The sequence below is a fragment of the Xyrauchen texanus genome, chromosome 46 (assembly GCF_025860055.1).
Source record: "Xyrauchen texanus isolate HMW12.3.18 chromosome 46, RBS_HiC_50CHRs, whole genome shotgun sequence".
Lineage (NCBI taxonomy): Eukaryota > Metazoa > Chordata > Actinopteri > Cypriniformes > Catostomidae > Xyrauchen > Xyrauchen texanus.
The window spans coordinates 5,094,405-5,118,667 of NC_068321.1; the positions used below are offsets into that span (position 1 = coordinate 5,094,405).

The following is a 24,263-nucleotide window of genomic DNA, read 5'->3' on the forward strand; positions in this document are numbered from 1 at the left end:
CTGTTTTAATATCTGTTTTAGAAGAATTTGATGACAAATGAACTCATATGGAGAGTTTCGATAGTAGGCTGTGGTATCACAGTTCAAGACATTGTTGGCAACATGAAGTTTACTTGCATTTGCTGTCTAGAACTGGCACAGGGTCACGCTTCTTAAATTTTTTGTCCGAATACGCAGCAATGGAATTTATGCGTTTTCAGAGGTTTCAGTGTGGATGAGCAACTTTTGGAAAACATTTTAAAATGGCAGTGTGAACGGAGTAAATTAAAACACTTTTATCAAATGTATCCATATTAATGTGGACACACAGATCTTTTTCGTGATTTTATTTCTTATTGTTCTGTGTGTTGCAGAAGGTTTCAAACGTTAGCATTCAATCAGAAAAACTGTTAAATAATCAGTCTCAAAAGGTTTTAAAGCAATTATTTTTTTACATTCAACTATACTTTTGCTCTGGTTTAGTCAGAGCCAGCCTGTGGGTTTATGGGGCCATAGGCGAAATCATTAAAATGGGCCCCCCGGTGTGAAAATTATCATAACTTTAAATCATCATAGAACCACTGGAATCATGATGAGCAGATTGTTTTTAAAAGAAAGCTCTAAAAAAGAAACACCATACTGTACAGCTCGGTAGACGACAAATAACATGTCCAATAGCTCAACATGAAGATGTTAGGTTAACATATGCATGCATGCATAAATGAATATGTGTATTTTAGGTGCTGTGACAAGTCACCATATTGCCTTAATTTGATAAACCAATGACACACACTTAATATGAGGTCATGGAAACTGGGTAACATTTTACAACAAGGTTTGCATTAGGTATCATTATCTATGTATAATACAATTTTCTAGCATTTATTAAACTTGGCTAATGTCAATTTATAAAAATACAATTGTTAATTATGTTATTTAAAATTGTATTAACTAATGTTAACTTTTACAGCCACTAGTGTTACCCATTAAAGTTACACATTATAAGAAAATGCTGTTTAAAATAAATTTAGATTTTAATTGTTTTAATTGTATAGGACACTGCTGACAGTGCTTGAAATTCCATTTCAACCCACATAACTATGTGTAAATGTTTATTTAGAGCAGCAAAATCAATGAAAACAAAAATTGGCCAGAATGTGTGCAAATCTGAATAAAAGTTAAAACAATCACATTATTTTAAATAGGGCATATACACACAACATCTTGAAATATATATTTGTAAACAAATGTAAAGAAGAAACACATACCTCTTAGAGAGCAGAGATCATTGCAGATAGAATGGTGTGGTTATTTTCCAGATTAATTGTTCATGTTTAAAATATGTGATTTTAAATTTTCGTGAATATACAGATTATTCTTGAGAAAACGTGAAAAGCCCCAATAATTTGACAAGCGCTGTTTCTGCTATCCTTTACACAAAATAAGCCTCAAATAGCCCCAAAGCAATATTTTTCATAACTTATTTCCTGCGTTTCTATCAGGCATGAGCATTATTCAGCAAGGTTTGCAACCTGTGTCTAATAATACTGTGATAGAAGTCGTGCTCCAGTTCCCTGCAATGCTTTGCATTATGAATAAATTATGCAGATTAGTCATCAGAGCTTATTTTATACTTAATATGTTGTTTTTAGTTTTCACCGTCACTGTGAATTGTATGTTAAATGATCAGGTCCATATGTGTTGGTCAAGCTTTTAAGAAGTGTGCGCTATAAAAAACAATTTAAATGTGGAGAATTTTAAAGTAAAAATGTATTAGTATTCCTGAATTTTATGATTTCTTCATCTACTTTGTGTTCTTGGCACCTCAGGGCCCTAGGTGGCTGCCTTCATTACCTGTAGACTGGCCGGACCTGGGTTTAGTAACATGTACGCAATCCAGTGAATTATATTCACTACATTTACTGAATTAATAATGTGTGGACAATGATACTGAACTAGATTTTTATATTTCTGAAGAAAATGTGATAGGTGCTTGCCAGTGCACACATTCACAGCCACAAACTCTGGTGTTGAGGGTGGTTTCTATGATGTTGCTATGTGCTTGTTAGGGTTTTCTGGGTGATTGCTAGATGTTTACTTACTGGTCAAAATTAAAAGAGCCCATCCCAAGTCTCTCTGATATATAGCGCAACAGTGTCCACACTTTTTCAGCCATCTTGGTTCCAGAAGATTTTCCTAACCATTTTTCCACTGAAGGATTTCATAAAAGAGTTCTAAGCAATGAACCAAATCAGCTCAGTGGTAAATCACAACATAACAATCTATGATTTGAAGGAAAAAGTTATTTAAAAATCTGAAAAAAAATATATATATATATATATATATATAAAGGTACAAGCAGTGGTGCAAGAACCCAACTCCAACAAGACGACGACGAAAACATTGAAGGGGGACCAACACAGCATAACCCCCAATCACACACACAGACACACACACACACACACACACACACACACACACACACACACACACACACACACACACACACACACACACACACACACACTCATACCCCGATTAAGGGGGACATTCAAGGGTAACACCATTAAACCCCCCCAACCCAGCAACCCATCCCCCGGGCACCAACATGGATTGCATACATTCCCGTATATGGAAAGTTGTGCTCCTGGGTACAAAAGTGTGTACTTACTGTCTTTGATGAGGGCAGAAACTACAACCCATCTAGCATTGTGAATGACATAATCAAATAAATAAATATGGAAATATATAAAACCATTCATTTAAAGTTGTTGATTATAAGTGTAGAAACAATGTATTTAAATTTTGTTGCAAAATATTCAAATATTTGCAAATATATAAGTAATTTGAGTGTGTAGAGATACTCGTTTGCATCATTCACTGTGCGTCATGAGAGTGGGCGGTTGCTGCAGAGCACTTTTTATGCACTTTATTGGCTGTGATTCTCTGATTGGTGGATAATTCTCTGCAGAATCCTGGGTAATGTAGTTCTTCACCAGGATGTCTGATACTAAACATGATTTTTTAACAATAAAGTTGATTTAACACTGACTGATGGCTTTAACAGAGGCATAAACCATCAACGAACAACTCTGGAGCTCATGGTAGGTCTGTCTTTATAGGCTTATATGTTATTGCTAAAATCAGTTTGTCTATGAAGAAAATGAATGGGATTTTTACTTCTGGAACTAGAATGTTGTGCTCTATTCTGGTCTCTAGATAAGGCTCGGATCCCTCCTTCAGTGTAAGTCAACGGGATTTCTTCAACTATTGTATCATCTGCCAGGTAAAAATCATAATTCTGATCATGTAGAAAAGTTACAGCACACCTCTCCATAACAATCTGCACAATTGATGTGGACAAACGCACCAAACTGTAATACGGTAGATTTGGGGTTTGTTCAAATCCTTATTAATTCCAAAAAGATTGAGTACTATTTCTTTTATTATAGTACATGCATGTTCAGGAAAATTGTTTAGTGTACAATAAATGCTTTGTTAATTCTGGGTTGTTGATTTAAAGCGGCAGAACTACTATTTAAGATATATATTTACAAATATATATTTTAATTCAGGTCTGTAATACAAGCCACAGGCTCTGTCTTTTCACGGCATAACCGTAATCATTTTCCAACTTGCATTGTACCATTGCACCGCATGCATTGAAAGACCTGCTTGTAAATGTGGGTCTGATATATTTAGTTTAGTGCTGCTTGCTTTATGTCTCTCTGCTATTATCTATGTGTCATTCAGCTAATTATCATAAAGGTCAAACCACTAATGTGAGTCCAGGCAAGTCATGTAAGACATTTGTCATCGTATTGATCTTCAATATGAGTGCAGGACAGCTCAATTACCCTGATGAATGTCCAATGAGAAAAAAAGACTAGCAGGGAATGGAAGAATTTGATATGTCACTTGATTTCAAGGTTTTGAAGAAGGAATGAGCAAAAGTTGGATTGTGAATTTGAAGGTTGCTATATACCTAATTTCCTGTATCCTGTATGTTTATCCTATGGAAGGTAGGTCACAATACTGTGTGTCTTTTCTGAGTTCATTAAAGAAAGTTATGCAACCTTTCACTGTTCAAATCAATCCTGTTTCAGTTAGAGAGCTTCATTCAATTGTTGCTGGCTTTAAGCATCCTTACAGAAAGCTTTGACCCTGAAAGACTGAGCTCATGGCAACAGTAGCTAAGAGGAAGTGCTTAAATGGAAGACACCTTCTGCTGGACCTGCAAGCACATTTCAGAAATCAAAGAGAAGAAAATTGTGATAGATCTTTATACATTCAGTCAACATAAGTCCGAAAGGAAGACTCAAAATGAACGCATTGCTTAAACAAATACATTTTTTCATGAAGAAATAGAGAATGATTAATAAGGGAGAATAACTTAATGGAGGCAAACCAAAAATGTCTTCCTACATAAAATATCTTATTTTCTTCACTGGATACTTTTAGCTCAATATATCTAATTTATAACAAATTGATCAGTTCAAAAATCAGTTTGAACGTATATGTAATTTTGCATATGAATCAACTGATTTATTTACAAATGTCAATTTCTTGCCTTAAAATAATATCATGTTAAGTTTAGAATATAGCCACCCCCTACATAAAAAACTGATCCATTTCCTTGTTTTATTTCCCATATCTCTTTCCATTTCTGCTTCCACAGTTAAAAATGCTAATTACAATTTACAGAACATCAATAAACTGCCCATTACAATAGCTAGCTAGAGTTTACTATGAGTTTGAAAGGTAGAGGAGTCATCCATTGCAGTTTAATCTTTGAGTCTGGATTCCATCAACTTGACAGTTTTAGCTCTAGAGAATCAATAATGGGGCTGAAAATAACACTGTGAGTGAATCAAAACTTGCAAGTAGCAAACTTGCCGCTCGTAATTTTCACATGCAAATGAGCTTTTGATTCGCTGCAGAAGTTTGCAGCTCTTCACCTTTGGCAACAATGGACAGTTTGCCGCAAAGCTCATTTGCATGTGAAAAAGATCAGTGGTGAATTTGTGAACAGCAATGGTGTAGGAGTTGCTCTTGTGTTTAGTTGATATCTGTATTGCATTGTCAGTACTGCATTGTTTGGTACAAAACAATATCATGTAAGCTGGATACTTATAACCTCATTACTGGTTTACATGACAGCAGGGCCAGCTAACACTTCCTAACAGGCTGATTTAATGACTGTGATTCAGCTAGTGGCTTTGAGTGCAACTTTACCAAAATACTTGTGTTTTTAGCGACACACACCTGACCATCTTGATGTAGAACATAGGCTAAATATAAAAAATTACTCAAAGGTTTATCATTGAAATACCACCTGGTCTCATAGAATGAACTTTACTATATATGTAACTACATTTTTGCAGACTGACTTTTATGTGCCAAATTCTATATTTTGCTACAGTTTCCTGGTGAAATTAACATTAAACGTGCTACAACAACTCTGCGTTTTATTCCCTTTTACACAAATCACAACTACAACAGCTGATTTTATAAAGAACAATTTTTTGCTCTATTACTCACACACTGCTATGTTATGATATCGAACTACCTTTACTATAATGCATTTACAGTTTTAGGCTAATGTGACTAATATTCACCTGAAAAGCCTTTCAACGGCACCATTTCACTCGCTTTTGGCACCCCCTGCTGGACATTTCAATCGGAAACTGCAGCTAAACATGCAACGAAGCACGTAATTTAGTTTTGCAAAACTTTTGCCACAGTCATGTAATGTTCATTAATTATTTGTATAAATATCGAGATCGTTTTATCGCCCAGCCCCAGACTACAGGTCATAAAGCTTTCTTGGATTATGTGAATATACAACACTATCTGTCTTTATCCATAATATAAATATTTCTTTGTTGATTACAGTTTTGGGTGTAATCTGATTACATATTAAGTTACTTTTTTAGTCTGTTACACATTACGTTTAAAATTCTTGAGATCAGATTACAGTTACTGACTTTCAAACAAGTTACTTAATTTTAAGTACGATTATATTTTACATTTTATATGAAGATCGTGCTGAAATCGGGGTAATGTGTAAAAATCGACCTGTGTTGATCAGTTCATAATTAAATTATTTATGACCGAACCTCAATAAAGGAAAGCCATTAGAGGCGTTTACATGACTGTACACATTTTCATCTTATTAGGCATATTTGGTGTTTGAACATGTTCATTGAAAAGGAGAAACATATGGTGCTGAGTGTATGATTATGAACAAAGATGAAATGTAGATATTATTTTAAATTAGCGCAGAAAGACACTTTTTTACAACTGTTTAGAAAAGTAACTTGAAAGTATTGTTATTAGTAATGTGATTAATTATTCGAATGAAGTAATCAGTAGTGTATTCAAATAATACTTTTAGAGTAATTGTAGTGGATTACTTTTTTGAGTAGTTTAAGGCCAAAGAATACATCGGTTGTTCTTGTTTCTAATCAGAACATGGATAGTAGCCTATGCCTTGCACAATTTTCGGCATCAGCACAGTCCATGCACAGCCAAGATTTCCTTTTTAAAGTAACTAAATTGAAGCAGTTCACCTATTACATGGGCAGTTCTTCTGGAAAAAGTGTTTCAATGGATACATTGTGATCTCATGCATCACCCCTTGTGGGGTTTGAACCTGCAATCTCTTAGTTACCAGCCCAGATATTTAACCACTAGGTTGCACCACCCCCTATATAGGCAGTGTCGGTGGTAAGTTGGCTCTGTCCAGACTGAGCATTGTTAATGAGGTACACCGCGCTGCTACTGGTATTGTGCTCTCTCTCTCTCTCTCCTCTCTCTCTCTCTCTCTCTCTCTCTCTCTCTCTCTCTGCAGTGCGCTTTTAGCATTCTTAGTAGACAACATATGGACAAAATGATACGCATAGATGAGTGATTTTTGCACAGATTTTTTTTCTGAGGACTGGAAAGCAAGAGAGGCTGCTCTTTCTTCATCGTGTTTAAGGGAGTTGTTGAGGAAGAGAGCGTTTATACCACTGTTCACTTCACTTCTCCACATGTAACGTGGCAACTGGAGATGGCAAAGCTCATCAACAAGTGAAGCTTATTCTTAATTTCTTCAAATAATCGCGACATGGAAGCGGTGAACTTGGACAGCAAAGCGGATCGCTTTAACGGCAGCGTGGAGGAGCAGTACCGGACGCTGGCGTATGACACCGCGCTAAGTACTTTACTCGCAGTGCTGGTCTACGTGGTGGTGAAGGTGAGCCTGGACGGAATCCGCCAATGGCGAGCTAGAATCTCGGTTCTGATCGTTGGCTCGGGTCCTATCGGACTGACCGCGGCACTAGTCGCTGTCCGTTCGGGGAAGGTGCTGAAGTTGACGGTGCTGGATGAGCGCTACCGGAGCGCGCTGCTCTGCAGACCCCAACAGATCGCGCTGGATCCCCGCAGCGTCCGCTTCCTACTGGACCTGGGGGTGGATTTCGACAACATGGAAGGGTGCTGGCACAACGAGCACTTTTTCACCAAAATCGGAGTGTTTCAAGAGTATTTGCTGAGCATCCTGGAGCAGAAGAAGCAAAAGGTTGACGTGAAAGTCCATTTGGGTACAAAGGTACGTGCTCGCAGTTTCTCTGTTTACAGCATTTCTTGCAAAACCACGTGCAAAAGTTAATATTTTTATGTCATTTTATTTTGTTCTCGATATATATATATTTTAATGCAATTTTACTCTATATTTTCATTCCCTGTGGGTTATTTAGTTCTGTACTGACTCTTATCTTCACGTCCACACTATTAATAGGGGCTAATGATTATAATAATTACTAAATATAACAGTCTGAGCAGGTCTTTACTTCAGTCCGCAGACTGCACTCTGCTGTCTAACAAACTACCAAAGTTGGATGACATTTATTGTTTTGTCTGTTTGTAATGATTTGTTTTTGAACTTTTGCATTTTTAATTGACCAATATGACTTTTAGTCATTTGAAGTGCACATTCTCATCTTAAAAGAGATTAAAATCGGTTAAAATATGTTTTAATGTCATTCCATGTTTTTGAAATCCCTTTTGAAAATGTCTTGAAGCCACCAATGACCATCATCTCAGGAGCCTGCAATTGGTACTTTGAGAAACTGTTTCTACCTGCTCTAACCCTTAAAATGAATTTAGCTGGTGTAAACTTATGTATTTAGATTCATTCATTGGAGTTCAATTACATTTCTGACTTTAAACAAACTAGTTAATTTAGAAGCAAATTGAAGCCAATTTTTGTGTTTACAATTGTTCAAACTTTATTTTATCCCACAAAGCAGAGGAATAGGCTTTAGGAAGACAGCATAATGCTTCTTTCTGAGGAATTGCTAGCTCAGTCAGGTTATCAATTGTAGGACACTATCCTAAAAGTTCTGTCAACCTCAGAGAGCCGAGTAACCAAGGAGCTTAATAAAGCTGCTGTTTATTTGCAGAAAATGACCTTCACCAATTAAAATCCATCCAACACAACCAAATTTCCTGGAAACATAAAGTATGTCAATATATTGACCATAATGTTCTTTCTGTTGTGTGGCTGTTGTGTGACATTTCCTCTATGCCTCTCTGAATTAAAAATGTTATCTTTTTAAAGAGAGCGGCACAAGAGCTATTGCCTCTGAAACAAATTAATCATGAATATACAAGCAAAAACACATTTCTATAACCGTGAGCCAGCTCGACAGATAACTATTACATAAAAGGAATTAGAATGGCCAACCAGTGTTGTGATGTTGGGCTCGACGGACAACCAGACAAAAAAAACAGAGAAATGTTTTGATAAAGCCTGATCTCATGAAAATTGTAAAGGGGTCATGGAGTGCTTCAAAAGAATTGATCATCTTCCCTGTGTCACAGTGTGTCTCCTTCGTGTTTCTAAGGACTCTTATTTTGAAGTGGATTTCATCCTCTGTCTTCTGTTTCCCCCGGACTACATTTCCCAGAATGCACTGCCCTCATCATTGCCATCTGTTCCCCATCATTATGTTCCTTGTTCCCGTCCCAGAGCCAATACATGTAGCCTTGACCATCCCAAAGCCAATGCCTTTAGCCTTGACCATCCCAGAGCCAATGCCTGTAGCCTTGACCATCCCAGAGCCAATGCCTGTAGCCTTGACCATTCCCAGAACAATTCTCCCAGCTGTCTGGAAAAGGAGGAGAATGAAAAGGTCACCTTCTCCCCAGTCACATGGTCAGTGCTCATGACCATGGAGGTCAATCCCCAGTCTCTGCCTGTGCCCTCGACCACGGGAGTCAGTTCCTAGTCATCTGCGGCTCTTAGTACCGAGCCTTCCACCTCTCACGACTCTGCCTTCCATGGCTTCGCCCCTTGAGCCTCCCATGTTTCCGCATTCCGTGGCTACGCCCCTTGAGCCCTTCACGGCTCAGCATTCCATGGCTTCGCCCCTCAAGCCTCTCACAGCTCCGCATTCCATGGCTTCTCACGGCTCCGCCTGCCTTCGTCGAGCCTCCCATGGCTCTGCCCTCAGAGTCATCCACGGCTCCGCCCTCACCCCCTGAAACTCCACCTCCTGACCCAGTCCTTGCCCTGTGGCCGTCTCCCCGGCCTCTTGACCCAGTGTAGGGCTGCACAATTAATCTAAATAAAATCGAAACTGCGATATGACCTTGTGCGATTATTAAATGGCAAAGGGCTGCGATTTAATTAAATAAATAAATAGTCTGCTCCCTTCAAACTTTATATGCGCTGCTCTGTCCAGTCTATATTAAGTTAGAGCATTGTTACAGTGTTTTCAGAGCGGTGCTGTGCTCCACAAATCCCTCTCATGCTTAGAGTAACAGAAGTGCTCTGAGTTCAGTCCCGTTTGCTTACTTGCGCTAAACGCTTTATTTACACTAAACCGGTGCGTCCTGCGTGAAGCGTTTTTTATTATTATCTGTGGTAGCAGCATCTCAGTCTCCGCAAGGCACAGGTATCATAATAATAATGCAGAATACAAGATGGGGTATAATTCAAACATCTTTACTAAATTATTGCTGAGCAAACTGCATTAACAGTAACACCTGTAGAGTCCAGAAAATTCTCTTCCTCTATTCTCCTGTCATTTGTTTGCCTGCAAGAGTGTGTCACTCTTAGTACACTCCCCCTGGAAACAAGTGAAAGCGGAACTAATATTACCAGCATCCAACAAAATGAAAAGGAAGGAACATACATATAATAAATCTATATCAAATATTTAATTACTATAATATAATGCATTGCTAAATTAAATATAATCAAATAATGAATACAAATAATTTAATGAAATGGTGACAAACTAACCAAAATTTTCACTTTAAATGTAATTACACAGTTTGACATTAAGCCTCATATACAGCCTCTTATATACAGTAAAGAATAGTTTGTATAAACCTAGTAGTTTTAAGGCTTAGAATAAAGAGTAACATTTATATTTTAAAATTATATTTTGTGTATTCTGAATTATTCAATCAACATTATTTTTGACAGCATAAACTAGGCAACAACTATGGTTTTGCCAACAGGGAAATTCAGTTAACAGTGACGTTGAGCAGAAAGTTTACATATAACCAGTTTTGACAGAGCTGCTGATAAAAAGTTAAACAATCAGCATCGATTGATGAAATGAAAATTGGAGATCAGACTCGGATGTTATAATTCTGATTGGAGCATCCCTAATATTCAAGTTGACTGTTTCAAAAACTAATGATGATGATTAGTGGGCTGAGACCCTATCACAAATGGACAAAAACAGGTACATGGTGGATGGTAACATTTGGATATGAAGAAGACTTTGTTTCACTGTTTATATATTTATTTGATTGTGGTTGAACTGAAAAAAGGTCTCAGTTTGGTTCTTTTTAAGAGGGCTCAAGTGTGAAAACCCATTAGCCTTTTTGCAGTTGAACATGTGGATAACATTACCATCATAATCGCAGTTCAAATCGCAATCACAATATTGCAATATGACTTTTAGTCCAAATCGTGCAGCCCTAACCCAGTCCCTGCTCTGTGGCCGTCTCCCAGGCCTCCCGATTCTACCCCAGCCTTGAGGCCACCCCCCAGACCTCCGGACCCAGTCCTGACCCTGGGGTCTTCTCCCTGGCCACCTGATCGTCTTCCAGTTTCCCTTTCTCATCTGGATCATCCTGCCCTCCTCATTCATCTTCGGGGGACCAGAAGTCGCCCCTTAAAGGGGGGTGGGGGACATAGGGGTATGTAAGATTTTCCACCCTGTCTCTGGCCCTCTGTCTAAAATGCTCAGTTTTGGCATAAGCGCCTCATTAAAACTTCAACATAAACACCCACTGTTTTTTTTTTGCACTGCACGTGCTGGAGCTACTACTGCCAACAACACAAATAAATGGTTTAGAAAGTTTGTGTTGATGTGCCCGGTGTAGACAACTCAAGCTGTTATGTCACATTGTGTCACTTTTGAAACTGTGAGTATTTTAATGTTTATGGATTGGCCCCATTCACTTCCATTGTAAGTGCTTCAATGTTACCCAGATTTTTGCTGGGAGACAATACAAAATAAATTTTTGTGGTAATCAACATTATGCCACACATGCTGTCGATTGATCTTAACTTGTATTTGACCCGGAATATTCCTTCAATGCTCTTCCGAGTTTTAAATAAATAAAACCTACCTACCTCCCTACCCTAAACCTTAAACATAAACCTAATCGATAGTGTCATGATTCACTGTTGTCTGCCCTGTGTTTCTCCCCAGTCATCTGTTCCTGGACTACACTTCCCATAATTCCCTTTTAATACACTTAATTTAATACACAGGCATAACTAATTCAGCAGTAGATTAATTTATTAAATTGTCTGGTGTCTGTATTGCTCGGAATGATTATGTATAAGCAGTGCAGTTGGAGCCATTCTGACAAGAATCAGCTATGAACCATTGTTAAACATTCACTTCTACTATCTGATCCCTTTCTATCGACCTTCTGTTTTCTTTCTCGTTCTTCTATCTGGGTGTGTTGTGATGGTCAATAGCATTTGCTATAAAAGTGCTCTTTCTTTTATGGGCAGCTGCGTGCTGTAAATGGTTTATTTTTATGTCACAGCAGACGTTTGTTTGGGTTATTTTGGAAATCTTATCAATACTGGGCTCCTATGCAGGCTTACTCTGACTGCCAGATATTTGGATGAGACCTATTATAATGATCCATCATCAATATCTATATATATTATATATGCATATATTTAAGCAATATCACACAAGCATGAGTGCGACATGGTCCTACATCAGCACTTCTGAGATTCGGCTACATGCCGAGTGCCGTAGTTAATCACAGCAGTGCTGATTTAGGGCCATATTGCATGATTGTGAGTGTGATATTGCTTCTTGAGTAAAACTGAGAAAAACTGAGTACGGTCATAAAAAATGAATTTTTGCATGGAACTACTTTCTTACAATATGGATCAGAATCTTCCGTTGCTGGTTCAAAACAAATTATCCATCCAAGCCTTCATTTGTAATTAAAAAATTTCACTTCAGAACTAGTATCATGGCTTGTGCTGTTTCTTTCAAGTTATTGGAGAAACAAGGATGAATGTGTGTGTGTGTGTGTGAGAGAGAGAGAGATATAAAGAGATGGAGTGTGTGTGATCACCTGTTGCCACTCCCAAGCAGAGATGCTGTCAGGTTTCTAAAGATCAGCTGTCTCAGTGGAAAAATAACCGTCCAAGCGGGGGTATTTCTCCCTATTTTGTGGTAGCCGTTGCACAAAATCTTTCAATATAGAAACCGCAATCTCCTACGCCATTTTAAACAGAACGTCCTCTCCAATGTGGAAAGTCCAGAAAGAGGTAAGCGACTTGAGATTGTGTAATTAATCAGTCTGTTGTGTCTCTCTGCTGTGATAAGCCTTAATGCTGAAGTTGTTCATTTAAAGCGGTTTAAAGATATTTCCTAGCTTTAGTAGTGTAGCATTAATACAAGCAATCACAGAGCGTTGTTATATGTAAACACTGACTGATGCGGATTCACTTTATGTCACCTAATTGGCTCATATTACACAACATCTTTTACCACCACCTGCTGGCTAACATATGTAATGTAAAACAAAAATACATGTAAAGAGACACACAAACAGAAGCTCTTAACACATCTACACTCCTCTTACACTTTAGTTTAATGTTATACAAAGTCCAGTAAGCATAAAAAAGCTAAATCAATATTCGGTGTGACCACCTTTGCTTTTATACCGCACCAATTCTCCTAGATACACCTGGACACAGTTTTTCTTGGTTGTTGGCAGATAGGATGTTACAAGTTTCTTGGAGAATTCACCACAGTTCTTCTATCTGTTTAGGCTCAATTGCTTCTGTATCTTCATGTAATCTCAGACTGACATCGATGTTCAGTGGGGGTCTCTGTGGGGGCCATAACATCTGTTGCAGGGCTCCCTGTTCTTCTGTTCTAATCTTTCTATTTGCAAAAGTAATGTTTGAGAGTGTAACATTTATATTTCCTATTGACAAACTAAAGCTGAAGATATAAATAACATCTTAAGACAAAGACTTTGGCACAGTATTTTGTGTGTATATATTATATATGTATATAAAATCTCTAATTTTCTGCCTTTATTTTCAGCAAAATGAACATGTGTACATATTTTTATTAACATAAAAGATTAAACAACTAAGACATAAATTGAACAAGTTTCACAGACGTGACTAACAGAAATGGAGTAATGTGTCCCTGAACAAAGGGGGGCAACAGTCAGTATCTGGTGTGGCCGCCAGCTGCATTAAGTACTGCAGTGCATCTCCTCCTCATGGACTGCACCAGATTTGCCAGTTCTTGCTGTGAGATGTTACCCCAATCTTCCACCAAGGCACCTGCAAGTTCATGGACATTTCTGGGGGGAATGGCCCTAGCCCTAAACCTCTGATCCAACAGGTCCCAGACGTGCTCAATGGGATTGAGATCTGGGCTCTTCACTGGCCATGGCAGAACACTGACATTACTCTTTCAGGAAATCACTCACAGAAGGATCAGTATGGCTGGTGGGATTGTCATGCTGGAGGGTCATGTTAAGATGAGCCTGCAGGAATGGTACCACGTGAGGGAGGAGGATGTCTTCCCTGTAACGCACAGCTTTGAGATTGCCTGCAATGACAACAAGCTCAGTCCGATTATGCTGTGACACACCACCCCAGAGCATGATGGACATTGTTGCCAGTGACGTTTGGTAAGGACCTGCCTAAAAACAGGCCTACAAGCCCTCAGTCCAGCCTTTCTCAGCCTATTGCGGACAGTCTGAGCACTGATGGAGGGATTGTGATGTCAGGCAGTTGTTGTTGCCATCCTGTACCTTTCCCGCAGGTGTGATATTTGGTTGTACCGATCCTGTGCAGTTGTTGCTACACGTGGTCTGCCACTGCGAGGACGATCAGCTGTCCTTCCTGTCTCCCTGTAGCCACCTAGTCTTAGGTGTCTCACAGTACGGACATTGCAATTTATTGCCCTGGCCACATCTGCAGTCCTCATGCCTCCATGCAGCATGCCTAAGGCACGTTCATGCAGATGAGCAGGGACCCTGGGCATCTTTTATTGGTGTTTTTCAGAGTCAGTAGAAAGGTCTCTTTAGTGTCCTAAGTTTTAATAACTGTGACCTTAATTGCCTACCGTCTGTAAGCTGTTAGTGTCTTAATGACAGTTCTACAGGTGCATGTTCATTAATTGTTTATGGTTCATTGAACAAACACGGAAAACTTTGTTTAAACCCTTTACAATAAAGGTTTGTAAAGTTATTTGTATTTTTACAAAATTATCTTTAAAATACAGTGTCCTGAAAAAGGGATGTTTCTTTTTTGCTGAGGTTACATATATATATATATGACCCAACAATAATCTCCAACACTAACACCACCATATCCACCTCTAACCATATTGGGGGCTGCAAATACAAATCTTACAAGTATCACAGCACAGCAGTTACCATCAAGACATGACCAATGTGAAATTAAGTGCATAACTTTTAACGCATTGATTGACCAAACTGCCAAGAGTTGAGACATTTTTAAACAAAATCGATTAAAACATTTTTATATATTAGGTGATAACTGGATGCCACTCGCTGAAAGAAACATGCACCTAAAGAGGTCATGTGACAGTGATATAGCAAAATAATATTTGAAATGTTTATCATTACATGACATACACTCTTTCACATATTATTAAATAAAAATAGTTGGCCTTATCATTATATACTGTGCAATATGCAGCAAGTACGCCTTTATTATATTCTGAACACAGCCATATACTCAGAGTTTATGTTAATGGGTTCGTCTCAGACATTCAGGCCTGTCCATTAATGCAACCCCTCTGATATACTAGCTAGGCACATCCACATCCCTAGACAAGCTCACATCCAATGAAAATAACAAGACTTGAGTTTGATTTCATTTAGAGCTATTTTGGGTGACAAACTGTCAGTCTGGTTAAATAAAAAGGTCCTGCTTCCTGGAGGATGACACACATCAATGACAAACAAGAGTCTTTACCAGTCACCCTGTCTCTGCTTATTAATGATTTATGCTTGTGAGATCTGCCATGTCACTTTTTGAATTGTTCTTTGAGAAATTAGGTATTTTTAGAATTCTATGGATATAGAGTGCGACAGTGCACACTTTTTGCCCTCTTGGTTCCAGAAGTATTTTTGGCATTCTTTTCTTCCATAGGGATTTAATAAAACCCTTCACAAAATATGTTCACACAATTCTGTTGATTGAGCTAAACTTGATTTGAACTCGGAATATTCCTTTAAGAGATTTTAATTTTGTTTCATCTAATTACAATTTATTATTAAAATTCCTCCACTTTTTTTGGGATGACCAGAAGGGCACCTTTAGATTTGTGAATGAAAGAGGCTCATGCTCCTTGCCCTTTTATGCAAGCCAAGCCACTGCATTGCAATGCCCTGGCAACCACCCAATACACATTATTGCAAGGAACACCACTCATATTTTCTTCAGAAAATATAAATAAATCTAATTTCCATATACAGTATTTCTAGACATTGCAAATGATGGTCAGTATTTATTAACACTCCCTTTGGGAAGTATCACAGCTTGTAAAAGCTTTTTGTAGCCAGCTAAATGTCTTTCAGTTCTTGTTTGGGGGATTATCGCCCATTCTTCCTGGCAAAAGGCTTCTAGTTCTGTGAGATTCTTGGGCCGTCTTGCATGCACTGCTCTTTTCAGGTCTATCCACAGATTTTCGATGATGTTTTGGTTGGGGTACTGAGAGGGCCATGGCAAAACCTTCAGCTTGCGCCTCTTGAGGTAGTCCATTGCGGATTTTGAGGTTTGTTTAGGATCATTATCCTGTTGTAGCCATCCTCTTTTCATCTTCAGCTTTTTTACAGATGGTGTGATGTTTGCTTCCAGAATTTGCTGGTATTTAATTTAATCCTTTCTTTCCTCTTCCAGTGAAATGTTCAACTGTGCCATTGGCATCAACACAAGCCCAAAGCATGATCAATCCACCTCCATGCTTAACAGTTGGAGAGCTGTTCTATTCATGAAATTCTGCACCCTTTTTTCTCTATGCATACCTTTGCTCATTGCAGCCAAAAGGTTATATTTTAACTTCATCAGTCTGCAGGACTTGTTTCCAAAATGCATCAGCCTTGTGTAGATGTTAATTTGCAATTTGTGATGAGGATGCAGGAAAGGTTTTCTTCTCATGACTCTTCCATGAAGGTCATATTTGTTCAGGTGTCACTGCACAGTAGAACAGTGCGCCACTACTCCAGAGTCTGCTAAATCTTTCTTAAGGTCTTTTGCAGTCAAACAGGGGTTTCGATTTGCCTTTCTAACAATCCTACGAGGAGTTCTCTCTGAAAGTTTTCTTGGTCTTCCAGACCTCAACTTGACCTCCACCGTTCCCATTAACTGCCATTTCTTAATTACATTATGAACTTCGGAAACGGCTACCTGAAAACTCGTTGGTATCTTCTTATAGCCTTCTCCTCCTTTGTGGGCATCACTTAGTTTAATTTTCAGAGTGCTAGGCATCTGCTTGGAGGAGCCCATGGCTGCTGATTGTTGGGACAAGATTTAAGGAGTCAGAATATGTATAAAGCTTTGAAATTTGCACCTTCTAGCCTTTTCAAATGATGATTGTGAACAAGCCATAACCATAACAAGCTAATTAAGGTCTGAGACCTTGGTAAAATTGATCCGAGAGCTCAAAACTTTTGGGGTGCCCAAACGTTTGCATGATGCTCCTTTCCTTTTTTTCACTCTAAAATTGTAAAAAAAAAAAATGTTAGAGTTTAGTTTAATCAGCCAGAACAAATGTGGAACTCTAATTCAAAACCATGCTCAGTTATATCCTTCATGCTGACCCTTCTAACCTAAACATCTCTCTTGTGGTAATTATCCAGTTTAGTGAAGAGTACCTGAGGAAGATCCCGATGGGGGAGTGGCCGCGGGTCATTGTAGTTGCAGATGGCTCGTGTGGTGATTCGTGCTCTGTTCTGGGCATCAGCGCTGATTACATTGTAGAATCATGTCGTGCTTATGGAGCCAATGCCACTATAGAAAGACTGGACCAGAGACAGGTGAGTTACATACAGTCTTGATAAACTAATCTGGCTATATGCAAGACGTTTAATTGTTATTTAATGTCAACATGAATCAAAGATCAAAGTTGACCCTATTTTATTTCTTAATAAATGATCTTTTTTCTTTATTTGAATGAAAAAAAAAGCTCTGCCATAAAGTTATATATGGGCACAGTTATATAAAAAACTAAATAAAAAGAAGAAAATAGAATAATTAAAATGAAAGAAAGACAAAAGCAAAATGATTCAGTGAAATCAATAAGTGCAGCAAAATACTCAGAAAATGCACAGCTAAACAGATGTGTTTTCACTCTGGATTTAAATGTGGCTACTGTTGGGGCACTTCTAAACTTTTCTGGAAGCTGGTTCCAGCTGTGGGTGGCATAATAGCTAAACACTGTCTCACCTTGTTTTGAGTAAGCCCTCTGTATGTCTAACTGACATGATCTGAGAGGTCTGTTAGGTTTATATTCAACAAGCATATCTGAAATGTATTAGAGGACACTTTATTTTAGTCAAGTCAGCCTTAACTCTAACCCAACCCTAACGTTAACCCAACAATAATCCCAAAACAATCCAATCTCCAACATAAATTAGAAGTTAAATTGTAGTAATTTGGCAATATGTCTAGATAGATCTGGGTGTCATCTGCATAGCTATGGTATGCAATTAGGCTCTTTGTCATAATTTGGCCATGTGGGGAGCATATACAGGTTGAACAGGAGCAGTGCAAGAATTGAGCCTTGTGGGACGCCGCATGTCAAAGATGTCCACTCAGATTCATAGTTGCCTATGTTCACATAGTAACCCCTACCTTCTAGATATGACCTTAACCAGCTGAGGACCGTCCCAGAGAGCCCTACCTAGTTTTCCAATATGCCTAGTAGAATGTTGTGGTCAACATTGTCAAAGGCAGCACTGAGATATAATAATACCAGCACTGATATTTTGCCTGAATCAGTATTTAGTTGAATATCATTAAGGATCTTTATGAGCGCAGTCTCTGTGCTATGATGCAGTTGGAAACCAGACTGTAAAATGTCCAAGTAGCCATTCGAGATTAAGAATTTGTTCATCTGATTGAAAACAACCTTTTAATTGATTTTGCTTATGAAAGGAAGATTTGAAATCGGTCTATAGTTGTTCAATATTGAGTTATCTAGATTGCTCTTTTTAAGAAGGGGCTTGACAACAGCAGTTTTCAGGTACTTTGGAAATGTGCCTGAAATGAGTGACACATTTACAATTTCTAACAGACCTTTTTCCACACAGTTAAACACATTTTTTAAAAATGTTGTGTGGAGTGTGTCAAGACAGCAGGTTGAAGTTTTAAGATGCTGTACTGGTGGGTGCTGTCTGACCTCATGAGGACGAGCTGATCACCATTTTAATATATTTATCTTTTTTATGAAAAAATATGCAAACTCGTTGCATTTTCTGTTAGAGAGCATTTCACAGGCAACCTGTGTTTGGGGGGGGTTTGTTAGTCTTTCTAAATTAGCATAAAGAGTGCAGCTGTTGTTTATATTGCTGTTTATAATGTTTGAGAAGAAAATCTGCCAAGCTGTGCCAAATTCCTAATTGAAAGCACGAAGGATGTCTTTATAGATAATGGACTTCAAGTTCTGTTTTCCACCACATTCGTTCTGCTTTTCTGCATTTTCTTTTCATGGTTTACTCTGCTGTTGTGTTTCTCCAAGGTGCTTTATGTCTGCCAGTGATCATCCAGACATGTAGAGGAGCAATGCCATCAACAGCATTTTTAACTTTTGAGTTATTGTTATCAAGGAGATCATCAACACAGTCTGTGGATATACTCGGTTTCAAAGATATAGCTTTGATACATTTCACACTAGTGTTCTCATTTATGTACCTCTTTTTGAAAGAGACAGATCTAAATTCAGTGGCAGGAGAAATCAATACTTCAAAGAAGGGGGCCGAGTACTGACGCTGAATACCACCCCTGGAGTTGCGAGTTTGAATCCAGGACGTGCTAAGTGACTTCAGCCAGGTCTCCTAAGCAACCAAATTAGCCCGGTTGCTATGGAGGGTAGACACAGATGGGGTAACCTCCTTGTGGTTGCGATTAGGGGTTCTCGCTCTCAATGGGGTGTGTGGTGAGCTGAGTGTGGATTGCGGAGAGTAGCATGAGCCTCCACATGCCGTGAGTCTCTGCGGTGTTATGCACAATGAGCCACATGTTAAGATGAGCGGATTGACGGTCTCAGAAGCGAAGGCAACTGAGACTTTTCCTCCACCACCCAGATTGAGTTACCACACCACCACGAGGACCTACTAAGTAGTGGGAATTGGGCATTCAAAATTTGGAGATAAGGGGTTAAAAATAAATAAAAAATCTAACAAAAATACTTCAAAGAAACTACAGAAATGGTCAGATAGCGCAACAGCCTTAATAATAGTGGACAGAATGTTCAGACCCTTGCTAATGAGCAGATCAACAGTTTGTCCACGATTGTGTGTGGGTCCATCTACATGTTGAGTCAGATCAAAAGTGTTTAAAATGGGTTTTTAGTTCTTTGGCAGTGTTGTATTCAGATTTATCTATATGAATGTTGAAATCCCCAATTATAATAAGTCAACAGTCAAATTCAGAGGAAGTTGTTGATGACAGTTCTGTAAAAACATCAATAAAGCCAGGAAAGTATTTTGGAGGCCTATAAATAATTGCAAATAGAATGCGTGAAGCACCTTTTAGAACAATACTTATTCATAGGTCAAGTAATCACCAAATGACACTTGCTAACATTGAAAGACATCTTTAAATATTGCCGCCAATCCTCCACCTCTACTAACATCTCTGCAAACACTCATAAAAGTAAAGTTTGGAGGGGCTGATTCATTGAGGACTGTTGCATTGCAGCTGTTATCTAACCAAGACTAATTTAGAAACATAAAGTCCAGGTTATTTGTGGTGATGAGGTCATTGACTAGAAACGACTTGTTCTTTAGTGAGTGGATGTTTAAAAGTGGTAAATTGACAGTATCTATTTTAACATAACAGATGTTGAAAAGAAAAAATGCCACAGCTGGTTCATGCTTGATCTGTAAACATTTGTGAGTGTTGCTGCTATTGTAGTGGGGACCAGATACATATAAATTAGAGCTGTTATCAGTTGTTTGTTGTTCATTGAGAGCAGAAGGATGAGATGTATCCTTGCGTTGTGGCAGTGGCCGGAGAGCACTCTCTGAGGGAGGGTGAGCTGAGCCAGCACGCTTTGATGTTAGAGCTTTCTACAGCATACACTAGTTCTTCCATTTTCTCAGAGAAGCTCAGAAGTGGAGATGTTACACGCTGTAGCGGAGGGACAAACAAATGGATTAATTTCAGATTATTTTTCTCTGGATAGGGGCACCCAGCAGGGTTGCCCTCTTTCCACATTATTGTTCTGTCATGCCCTGGAAACATTAGCAGCCATGATAAGAAGGGAAAGTGATTTTCCAGGGGTGATGGTGGGAGGTGTGGCACATAAGCTTTTGCTTTACGCAGATGATATTTTATTATTCGTCTCTCACCCCATTAGATCTATGCCTTGCCTCCATAGAATTAGTAATTCCTTTTCTAAATTCTCGGGATACAGAGTCAATTGGTCTAAATCTGAAGCCTTTGCTCTGACAGCGTACTGCCCAGTAATGGCTTTCCAGCCAGGGAACTTCCAGTGGCCCAGACAGGGCATAAAGTATTTGGGCATTTTATTCCCAGCAAATTTGTCTGATTTAAGTTAATTTTGACTGCTTAATACAAAGGTTTTTGAGCGATGTGGAAAGATGGGTTTCATTACATTTATCCCTGCTAATTCAGAGTCTGGGACAGAGCTTTAACTTCTATGAAGAGATTATGGGAGAAAGATTTAAACTTGGTATTGGAGGAGGGAGTGTGGGCTAGGATCCTAAAAAACATCAAGTCTACATCTAGAGATGTAAGGGTGCGTCTGATGCAATGAAAGATCTCTAGATTGTAAGTACAGGCTTGGTCTAAAAGACAATTTGTATGTGATGGGGCGGTAATTGATATAACCGACAGGTATGTAAAAAGGTGGGTCCTCACCAGCGTGATGATCGGGAGACAGATAATTCGGAAGGAATGGAGATCAGCGGGCGCTCCCTCTTTTTATGAATTGTGCACTGAATTTGGCAAGGTAGCGTAATTTGAAGAGATGTCGTATAGACAGCTTGGCAGTTCGGTTGCATATGGAAATGGGGTAGGTTTTTGGCCTTTTTGGAGGGTGGTCATTTATGGGCTATGGAGAGAAACATTTTGTTTTGTTTGGGTATATATTTGTTGAATAAGTTTATATATATATATATATATATATATATATATATATATATATATATATATATAGTTAGGGGGATGTTTGGGGGGAGGGTGTGTGTGTATGTTCTGTTTGTGTAATCCTGCTTTTCGAATCAATAAAAAAAAAAATTATATCAAAAAGATGTGGAGATGTTAACAAGAGGGAGAAGGTGTGTGGTGATGGAGACTGTGGCTCTGGTGTTTCTGGAGGCTGATGTATGTTGTTGTTATCTTGGCTTCCTTGGCTTTTTTCCTGGAAGTTGTCCTTGGGTCCTGTATCTTGGAGCATTTTTAAGTTGTCACAGTCTGACTGTAGTATGCTCTGTGTGTGCGGCTCAGGCCCATGTTGTTGTGTCTTCGCTGTGTTATTGAGGGATTTCTCAATAAAATGTCCTTCCAGGTGCTGAAGTACGATCCTGTGGTCATCCATACACTGCGGTGGTGTTTGTGTGCCATACAGGTTGAGTGGATCTGAGCACATTGCAGATGGATCCTTTAGCACTTATGCACCAAGTTTGTTAGGGTGAAGGCCATCTGATTTAAACAGTTCTCTTTGACTCCAGAAAAGACTGAAATGATCAATGTAGTTCAATCCTCTCATGTTGCAGGTTTTGTGCAGCCAAGTGTTTACACTTAGCAACAGAGAAAACGTATTTGTTCCTCGAGCTGGGAGTGGTCCACTGATGAACGATGGAATTTTCAATCTCCCAAGTGTTTCAAAGAGTTCATTGAAATCCCTCTTAAGGAGTTCTGACTGCTCTTTCTGAATATTATTTTCCCCCACATGTATAATAACTCGATTCACAGTCTTATGGTTCATCAGAATGTTCATAAGTTCCTTATTTACTTCAGAAACTGTTCCTCGAGGAATCCAGCAAGTTGTTGAAGCCCCGTTACCAATAATTCTGATAATGGAGTCCCCCACTATCAGAGTGTCAGGCTCTGCTGTGGTCTCAGCTGAATGCCGCTGCCTACTCGAACTTGAGCGCCTGCCAGATGTAGTGTTAGCTGCTGGCTGTTGTGATCTAAGCCTGATCACATTTGGGGTTTCTTCCTCCACATTCACTAATGGTTCAAATCTATTTTCAAGACTCATTGGGGGTGGAAGAATACCAGTATTGGTTAGTTGAGTTATAACTGGAGTGGAAGATGCCAATGCTGCAATATGTGTTGATTGTGACTGTCTTATATGTTGAGTACCTTTGGGTCTAGCTCCCTGTTTATGCCATTGGTTTGTGCTCTCGCTTTCATCTGTCACTTTTGCCATCTGTTTTGCTGCATATTCAAAGCTCTGTATAGCCTGTCGAGGTTGGCAATACTGCAAGTAGTTTAGTTTCATGAACTGTGATTTTTTTGTAGAAATCTATGGCAGTTTGTGCAGCAAGTGGAGTTTGAACTGAAAGGAGGCATTTTCTTTCTCGTCTGTTTGTGTGAAGGCAGCTGTGTTGTCCCTTTTCAGGAATGTAAACTGACAGTTGGAGGCTGGTAGACCGCTTACACAGAAAAACTCCCCTTTTGTAGTAAAATATCAGTCCCAAAAGTCTCTGGTTCTAGAGTGGGTGCAAAATGATTTAGTTTTGAGCATGGTGCTGAACATCTGATATAAAAATGTGAGATTAAAATGTAAAAGCAAGGGAGCAAAGTGCGGAGCAGTAAGCAGATGCGTCTGAACAGTAGTGAAGCAGGAGGCAGGAAATTGAAGGCAGGGAAGATAATGTTAATCGATGGCCAAATAGCTATTTATTCATTGTTTAAGGCTACTGCTAATGTCGCCTTTTTAAAAATCTTGCCAATAGTTTAAATAGCATTTTAAATGTGCACTCAGCAATTTTTTCCTTGTTAAAAAAGTTTTACTCCTTAAGAAATTAATATTAATTTTGAAACATAGGTATAAAATCATGAGCAGTCACATGAGATGAAGACTCCAGTCATATCAGTAACCTTACAAAAGCTGTTTTATTCAACATAGAGAGGGTCCACACATGGGGGCTGCCATGTTAGAATCACATGACCAGCCGAATACTACTCGCTTAATCTCAGTAACCGTCTTTGATATTGGACACTTTCACTCTTGGATTAAATTAATCATGGCTGACTGTGAATACTACATTTCTACAATGGCATCTGTAACTAAAATCAATTGATTTTGAATGATACTGCATCCACGCCGCTAGGTGTCACTGTTAGTCCACGATTACACAAACGCTAAGCTTATCGAGTGCACCTTGTATGCCAGTTAAATAATAAAGGTTACAGCAATAATAGCAAATAACAATAGATATGTAAAAGAAGCATTACCATTAAAATACATGAAGATGCTATTAAGGGTGAACCTGAACTTTGGTCTCCAAACATAAAATAATAAATTCAGTGCTGTCTCTTTTAA

The 24,263-nt window shown here is 38.7% G+C and overlaps 2 protein-coding genes across 3 annotated transcripts in view; both read left to right on the plus strand.

Annotated features, from left to right (window-relative positions):
* si:dkey-234i14.3 (fibulin-7-like) overlaps positions 1-24,263 on the plus strand; it is a 180,502-nt gene that overhangs the window by 101,837 nt on the left and 54,402 nt on the right. The gene's annotated exons all lie outside the window — the stretch shown is intronic.
* The window catches only part of si:dkey-234i14.6 (uncharacterized), a 29,125-nt gene continuing 11,756 nt past the window's right edge, over positions 6,895-24,263 (plus strand). For both annotated transcript variants that reach the window (XM_052119790.1, XM_052119791.1), the window contains exons 1-2: positions 6,895-7,573; positions 17,383-17,559. In XM_052119790.1, the coding sequence (XP_051975750.1) occupies positions 7,091-7,573; positions 17,383-17,559 (660 nt within the window). In that variant the 5' untranslated portion in view covers positions 6,895-7,090. The remainder of the gene's footprint in view (positions 7,574-17,382; positions 17,560-24,263) is intronic.